Source organism: Trachymyrmex cornetzi, unplaced genomic scaffold, assembly GCF_001594075.2.
Source record: "Trachymyrmex cornetzi isolate Tcor2-1 unplaced genomic scaffold, Tcor1.1 scaffold828, whole genome shotgun sequence".
In the NCBI taxonomy this organism is placed as follows: domain Eukaryota; kingdom Metazoa; phylum Arthropoda; class Insecta; order Hymenoptera; family Formicidae; genus Trachymyrmex; species Trachymyrmex cornetzi.
In genome coordinates this window covers 9,783-18,151 of record NW_017300167.1, presented here as the reverse complement: position 1 = coordinate 18,151, position 8,369 = coordinate 9,783, and the positions used below count along the sequence as shown (strand labels likewise).

General features: G+C 35.8%; 1 protein-coding gene across 1 annotated transcript in view; it reads right to left on the bottom strand.

Annotated features, from left to right (window-relative positions):
- Window positions 1–6,116, bottom strand: part of LOC108768706 (zinc finger FYVE domain-containing protein 9) — a gene marked incomplete at its 3' end in the record, with an annotated part of 69,573 nt that extends 63,457 nt beyond the window's left edge. Inside the window, exons 1-2 of the mRNA XM_018519242.1 lie at window positions 6,107–6,116; window positions 3,485–3,564 (exon numbers count right to left, since the gene is read on the bottom strand). Coding sequence (XP_018374744.1) covers window positions 3,485–3,564; window positions 6,107–6,116 — 90 coding nt within the window. The remainder of the gene's footprint in view (window positions 1–3,484; window positions 3,565–6,106) is intronic.
- Between the last annotated feature and the right edge of the window lie 2,253 nt (window positions 6,117–8,369).

Below are 8,369 nucleotides of genomic sequence, written 5' to 3'. Positions count from 1 at the left end.
TATATATATATATATATACAAAAATTTTGGACAGTACCTACTTTATTTACTTTTTCTTCCAAAAATCATGTAAACATTGAAAAAAAATAGCTCCTACTTGAAGATAACGTATCAAAGAACAATAACTTCGATTATGTGCATGCGACTATATTTGCAAGACGTTTTTTGTGACATATTGTGACATTCGTTTTTCCGGTATTATAAAAGTAAATCTGGAATATATATATTTATTAAATGATCAGCCGGATTAATGAATTTTTGTTGCTAATAAGATTTGAAAATATAATATGAAATAATAAATATGGAACAAGGACATTCAAGCGACTATACAGGACTATGTTCAGATTCCTACCCAAATGCTACCCAGATATCACTCCATCTTTGTTGTTTATCGAACGTTAAACATGAACAACATGACCAGAGAGCATCCAGGTGTGAATCCGAACACCCGCCCCAGGTTGCATTCGAAAACTACCCGAGTGTCTACGAGTATCATTTTATCCTTATTGTTAACCAAATGTTAAACAAGAATAAAATGATATTCAGAGGTAGCATTTTCGAACGCAACCAAAATTCCCCTAATTATTGACACAGCGCTCGTGTACAGGTAGAGCACACCAAGCACACTAAACTGACAATGAGATGGCACGAATTGCGAAATACGAATTGGAATGTAACCTATACCATTCGAAAGGCGAGTTGGAGAGTGTAAAAAGTGTAAAAGGTTTGGGTCCTCGTTTAAGAGAAATTTGCATGTGAAGTTGAGCAATGGGCCTGCTGCGCGGTAAGTACTGTGAATAAGTAGGGATAAAGCAGGAAACGCGGTAGCCGAGAGGCCTGAGGGGCGCGTATTACTTTTACATCTGACGAAGAGAGTTCGAGACCACGCAGTACAATATTTTTTTTTTATTAAATCAAAAAACGTCATTATATATATTTATTTACGTTGATTTATTTATAAAATTCGAACATTGCCGTAGAATATTGTAAATTAAAATTTATATTAAAACATTGAAAACACAAATGAGTCGTACATCACAAACATTTTATAAAATAATATTTCGTTTTATATTTATTTTTTATTCATCATTACCATTATTATAAAATTCGGATACCACATTTTATAAAATAATCGTATTAATGGATAATCTTATTAATGGAGAAAAAAAATAGAATTGAAGTCGCAATATGACGCGATAAAAATTCAACCATTAGTTCATTATGTATTACGTGCTCCAAAATTTAAAAACATGATCCTATTTGCATGGTATGCGTCAAAGTTGGCAAATAAACGCGAATTTTTTTATAATGTTAATCAATTATGTTTCCCTGCAAATCTACATAACTTGAAATGTAATTTGTGTAAAACGAATTATTGTTTTATTAAATGTTCGTGGTGTGCGGCTCACTTATGTTTCCAATGCTTTTACATTAATTTTCACCCACAACATTGTACGGCAATGTCCGATGCATGAAAATGATAAAAAATATTTTATTCGAAGTATTGCCCATCGCTAGCTATACATTTTTCCCACCTGTCTGACAATTTGTGGATGCCACGCCAAAAAGCTGTTGCTTTTTTGAGCCAAACCAGTCATCTAACCATTTTCGTACATCTTCGTAAGAAGTGAAGCGCTGCTGAGCAAGTGCGTGTCCCATCGATGCAAATAAGTAGTAATCGGACGGAGCCAAGTCTGGTGAGTAAGCCACATGCGAAAGTATTTCCCAACCAAACGCCTCAATCGTTTCCTTGACCAGTTTTGCTGTGTGTGATGGTGCATTATCATGAAGCAAAAGTACTTTGTGTTGCCTTTTTTGATATTTCGGTCGTTTTTCATGCAAAGCTTGATTCAAATTGATTATTTGTTGTCGGTAGCGTTCAGTATTAACGATTTCGCCAGGTTTTAGCAGCTCATAATAGATCACACCTTTCCGACCCCACCAAACACAGAGCATCTTCCGTCCATAGAGATTTGGCCTCGCAGTCGATGTCGATGGTTCGCCTGGAGTTACCATGATCTTTCACCCTTAGGATTCTCAAAATATATCCACTTTTCATCGCCAGTCACAATTCGATGGAGAGAAATGACTTTCTCTTGTACCTGGCGAGCAGAATTTCGCAAGTGGTTTTTCGGTTTTCCTGCTGTCTTTCATTCAGTTCATGTAGAACTCATTTTCCCATCTTCTGGATCTTTCCCATGGATTTCAAACGTATGGAGACGGCTTCTCGTGTCACATTCAATTGATCCGCGAGTTGTTGAGTTTGAGCGTCATCCTCATCTTACCGCACAGCAGACCGAGTGCTCAACTTCACATGCAAATTTCTCTTAAACATGGGTCCATGCACCCAAACCCTTTTACACTTTTTACACTCCCGACCTCGCCTTTCGCATAGTATAGGTTACATTCCAATTCGTATTTCGTAATTCGTGCCATCTCCTTGTGAGTCAAAGGGCAGTATTCATAGTCCGTTCTTATTTTAAGACTATCTTAAGTAATATTTTAAGATGCTAATGCAGCGCTCTGATTGGTTTATGACATCTTAAGACTGTACTTAAGACAGTCTCAAATACAAAAATCGACTACGAATACCGACCAAAAAGTCCTGCATCATATTTCAACTTTCACAACAGTAACGAAAATTAATTACTAAAAATCACCGAATAAGCCCGGCCTATCGCCAAATTTAAGCGCGCGATGAGAAACAGCTGCCCAGTAGTCATGATTGCGCAAGAAATTGTTAATTACCAACGGCAACGACTAGAACGGTGCTGGACCCTTGTTCTGAACTACGATTATTCTCCGTTTTTTTTATCAAAACGAAATCTTCCGACAAAACAAGAAAAATGTAATAGTAAGTAGCTATATAAAAGTATATTTCTAGTCTAATGCAATTCTAATCTAATGCAATTTGTATTAGATTAAATATATTTTGATTAACATATTCCTTATTAAAAAATAAAAACATTACAATATAATAATTTTTATATGCTAAAACTTGTAATTCAAAATATTCATTAAATTATTTTTGATATATAAATTGTCTGCACAAGTAAAATATATTTAAACAGAAGTATTCAACAAGTTATTATGGGTATTTAATTAAATTTATATTAATATATATTCGTAATGCTTAAAAAGTATCATAGAATTCAATAAATAAGTCGTAAGATTCCTTAATATGAAATTAAAGCTTTTATTTTTAATTTTTATTAATCTTTAGAGGGCGGGAATCTATTTTTTTAATTTTACGAATTTTACAATTTTACAAATATTTCTTGATTAAGATTCTTATAATTCATTATTTTTCATTGTATTTCTTGTCTCAAAATATGACACCGTTTTAGCATCGTTAGTGACTTTCGTTCTGTACAGATTAACAAATGAGCAATTCTTTCAAAGAGCTGTTCCTACAGCTACAGTTTTGCTATTGCTATTGAAAAAAAATCAATCTAGACATAAACAAACTTAGAAATAAACATACTTGTACGGAATTAACATCGCCACAGTTGGTATACGAATTATAGCTGGCTGACCAATCACCTATTCCCTGTTCGTTCTCTGCTGAAAAAACAAAAAACAAGATATTCAATAAATAAAATATCATAAAAATGAAAATTCAACATATAGCACAGGATAATTAGATTTTTTGGAAGCAAAATTGTCATAAAAAAATTTATTTGCGAGAAGTTGTTTGAAATGACATAATATACAGCATATTAAAAGTCTTGATTGTCAACGGACTTAGGAAACTTTTCAATTTTAAAAAATTGCGGTTTTTGAAATATATCTGCGAAAATATTTATTTTATCGAAATAAAAATCATTATCAAAAAGAAAACTGGCAAAATTACACACAATTTTATTTTCTTTTAAGGTCGTACAATACTTTCGTGATAGAATTAAAAAAAATTTTTTTTAAAGAATATTTTTGATCGCTCATTACGAATCTGAAGTTAAAATTCAGTCATTTCGAGAATGAAACAATTTTTCACACTTTTTTCGTAAATATCTCGAATTTGGCTACTTTTACGTACAAAATACCTCTTATGAAAACTGAAGGTTTTACTGAATTCCCTACAAAATTGTTTTTTACTCATATACGACCATACAACAGTTTCCGAAATACGATTTAAAAAATGTTTCCTGTTATTTTTTAACAAAACTTATTTTTTAACGTTTTATGTATGGTAAATATCTCGGATTCGGCTACACCTACGTAAAAAGTACCAATAATCAAATCGAAAGGTTTTTCAATTCCCTACAAACTTTTGCTTATGACTTATCGTACGTAAAAAAATGTACAAAAGCAGTCTTAAAGTTTATTAGCTTACAAAATTTTTTTTAACCTCGACTAGGAGAGCCTTTACATAATTCGCAAATCGCAAAACGTAGTTCACAAATGCTGAAGCAGAATGACGATCGTACGTAAGACACACACAGATGAAAACTGCATGCAATGAAAAAACGTAAATCTTCGTTCTGCGTATACGTTTACGAACTACGTTTTGCGATTTGAAAGTTATGTAGAAGCACCTTAATATTCCCAAGATATGGTGTTTCAAAGATGTTATGGAACCCTCAATTTATATGTTAAAATATGAGTTTATTTATCAAGTATGTAATCGAATTGGACAAAATAATATTCATGTTTTTCTTAAAGTTTACATGTATTTATATACAATTCGAATTGCGTACCATTCTCCAAAATATATTTTTGGAAAAACAGCTTTGAGAAAAATTGCCTTCTTCCAATATTTTCTAAAAAAAAAAAAGAAAACGTTTTCTTCGTTACTTTTTTATAAATATCGCAGTTTTTAAAGGACTTACGTAAAAAATAATGTATACCAAATTAAAACTTATAAAATTTCCTACAAAATGCTTTTTTTTCTTCTCTGTCCGTCAATTTTTATGCAAAATGCAAGTTTAAAGGAAGAGTTTTCTGCGACGATTTTCTGACTGAAAATTATGATCCATAACTTGTGTACAAACGATGGGGTGGCACCCAGTTGGACACGGCTCAATTGGACACGAGCCACTCACAGCGCTTGAGACTACAAAGCTCCTAAGCACTGGTCGCTGTGATTGGTGGTGTCCAATCGAGCCGCGATCAATCGAGATCACCCCCAGACGATATGTTTGGAAAAATGTTAGGATAACGACACTTTGTGACCTCTTAATAGATAATATTCCCTTGAATTTGGTGCTTGGTTCATATTTTTAGAACCAATAGTTTCGTAGATACAACTTTGACAAATATGGTCTTATTCAGACCGCTAATTCTGATAATGACTGGCTAGTGACGCAGAGGCTAAATAGTGTGATATATGTATATACCTTTATTGGTTCTCATACCTTAAGGTGGTTCTTCGGTAAAGTGCCGAAAATTTAGGGTACCTCATCAGAGTCCATCCAAAATTACAAATATCTGCATAATTTGGATAAAACATTAAAACTACATGTATCTTAATAAAATAGTATGGAACATACGGTAGTAAATCAAGAGCTGCATTTTTATCGAACAAAAACAAGATGAGATTATGTTTACTTTTCGAAGTTAAATTTATATTCCCTTCCTGGCGCGCCACCTTGTCGTGGTGAGAGGGCTCAGCGCGCGCCGTCCCTCGTCGTCGGCGCTTATTAGCGGGGACAGACGGCCGGGGATGCCTGCGCCGGCCTGTGAAGGTGTTGTCCCAGCCTCTTTATCGGTCGGTCTATGGCGAAACAAGCTATGGGCTATCCACGATGTGCACCGCAGGCACCGTGGATGAACTGGCTACTGCGAAGACCTCTATTAACCCTTTGAAGCATACATTTTCCTTTACGTGGAATTCAGTATGAAATTTGTTACTTGAAGATTTTCGAGATCGCTGATTACGAATCTGACCTCAGATTTTCGAAATTCAAAATGGTGGATCCAAGATGACGGACCGAAAAGTAAAAATTTACTTGGTCGAGACGAAACTGGGTACTCGAAGGTTTTCGGGGTCACTAATTACGAATTTGGCCGCAGATTTTCAAAATTCAAAATGGTGAATCCAAGATGGCGGACAAAAAATTAAAAAATTTTAACTTCAGATCCGTAATGAGAGACCCAAAAAACCTACCTGACCTCATTTTACAGCTCCAGTAATAATTTTTTAATTTTTTGTCCGCCATCTTGGATCCCCCATTTTGAATTTTGAAAATCTAAGGTCGAATTCGTAATCAGCAACCCCGAAAACCTCCGAGCAGTGTTGTTAGAGGAGCCCCCTTTTAGCGCATGCGCACTGCAGCGCTGAAGAAATCCAGGAATATATAACGGTTATTACGGAGGATGAGAGAGGAGTCCTATAGTTTTGGTGGGATACGGCCAGAATGACAATTAGATGTAAGTAAAATAATATTTATACATACAAAGTAAGGTTTTTGGTAGTTTCTCTTATCTTTGCAACAAATGTTGGTATCGTATTCTTTATAATTCTGCCGAATAAAATATTATATCTATTATAAATTTCTGTTTATTTATTTAGGAATCTTACACCTTTAACATATATTTACAGTATAACACTAAATTAGATGGACAGTCTCAATTATTGTTATTATTGTTATATTATTATTGTTATCAATTATTGGTGTTTTCAGTTTATGTAACTTCATATTATATTATAATCTCGTCACTTCTATTATTGATTTTTTTTTACTGATTTCGATTTTTAATAATAAATAATAACAAAAAAACAATAAATGATATTGTTACGCCCGTGCTGTATCGATCTGATGTCCGTGCCGTATCGATCGGTCGCACGTTACTCAGACGACTGGGTGTCAATTGTCAAACAAGACAGATAAATTCGGAAGTGAGCTGTCGACGCGTTGAGACGTACTCTTGGTTTTGCTCCATCTTGTATCTTAACGGTGTTCTCCTTTGCAATAAACGTTCTGTTCTTTTACGACCGTGTTGTTTATTTCGGCGGCTCGGTAGTGCGTGTAAATGTCTGTGAGAGCGACCTCGCAAATTGGTCGCGTGGGCGTAACATTTTGGGGGCTCGTCCGCTTGAACATTCGATGCGTGCCGTATGGGAATCTACAGCTCGAAAGAGGAGAGTTATTGATACAGAGCAATCTCCTGTGCTGTCAACTGCGAGGATGTCGCAGGAAGTGTCGCCTATGACGATAGCTCTGCAGGCCGTGTTGCGGAAAGTGCAGCAGCTGCGAGAGGAACAACGGCACGCGCGAACGGAATACACGGAATCTTCACGTCAACGCAACACCGAGATGCAACAAATGCGTGAGGAACATTAACGCACGCTGTCACATTGCATGGACTCGCTGCGACAACGCGACGCTGAAATCCAGCGGTTACGGGAGGAACGGCGCAACGGAAACACTCAAATAAGTCCTTCCGATAACAGAGTTTTTTTTCGCAAACACGCGCGATCGCGTTACACGTTTTTTGACAACCGGCGGAAACGGTACAAACGTACAAGAACGCGTTGAAACGTGCGCTATTTTTCACGATAATACGCGATCATCTGCGAGTGACAGTGATCGTGTGAATACGCGTGAACGAGTAGAATCCCGTGTTTTATTTCACGGAGAAACGAACGTTAAATTAAAGCCGGATACGTTTGACGGAAGTGCACCTCTGAGAGAGTTTCTTGCTCAATTTAATTTGATCGCTCGTGCAAATCGCTGGGAAGCGGAAACGAAGGTTGCCGTGTTAGCGTCGTGCTTGAGAGGAAAAGTGCGAGCGGTGTTGGAAGGCGTACAAAATTTGGAAAATTTAGATTTTTTTAGAATTGAAATCACGATTAGAGTTACGTTTCGGCGAAGCGCAGTCGTTACAGAACTATTACTCTCAATTTACGAATCGTAAACAGAAATTTGGGGAAAGTATTGCTTCTCTCGGTTCAGACATAGAAAGATTATCTCAATTGGCATATCCGGAGTGTTCTGATGTAATACGCGATAAAGTCGCGTGCGCGCAGTTTGTCTCCGCTTTATTAGACGGATTTGTTAAAAGGGCGTTACAGTTGGAGGGGGCGACATCATTAAGAGTTGCTATTGAAAGAACAAAAGCAATCAAATTAATTCAAGAAAATTGTTCTCAGTATAAGGAAAAGAATAATTATAATTTTGAAAAAAGAAAAGAGAGAAATTTCCACAATTTTAAAGAAAGTAATTCTGAGATTAAAGATAAGGGGGAAGAAAAACAAACTGGCAAAGAAAGGGAAGGAAAAATTAATAAAAATAAATTTTCAAAGTTTGGAAAAAGAAACAATTATAAGAAAGGAAATGGAAGTGAGAAGGAATGTTGGGAGTACTTCCGGTAAGGAGGAGCACTTCCGATCAGAATGTCCGGGCAGTTCGGTAAACAAGGAATAGTCG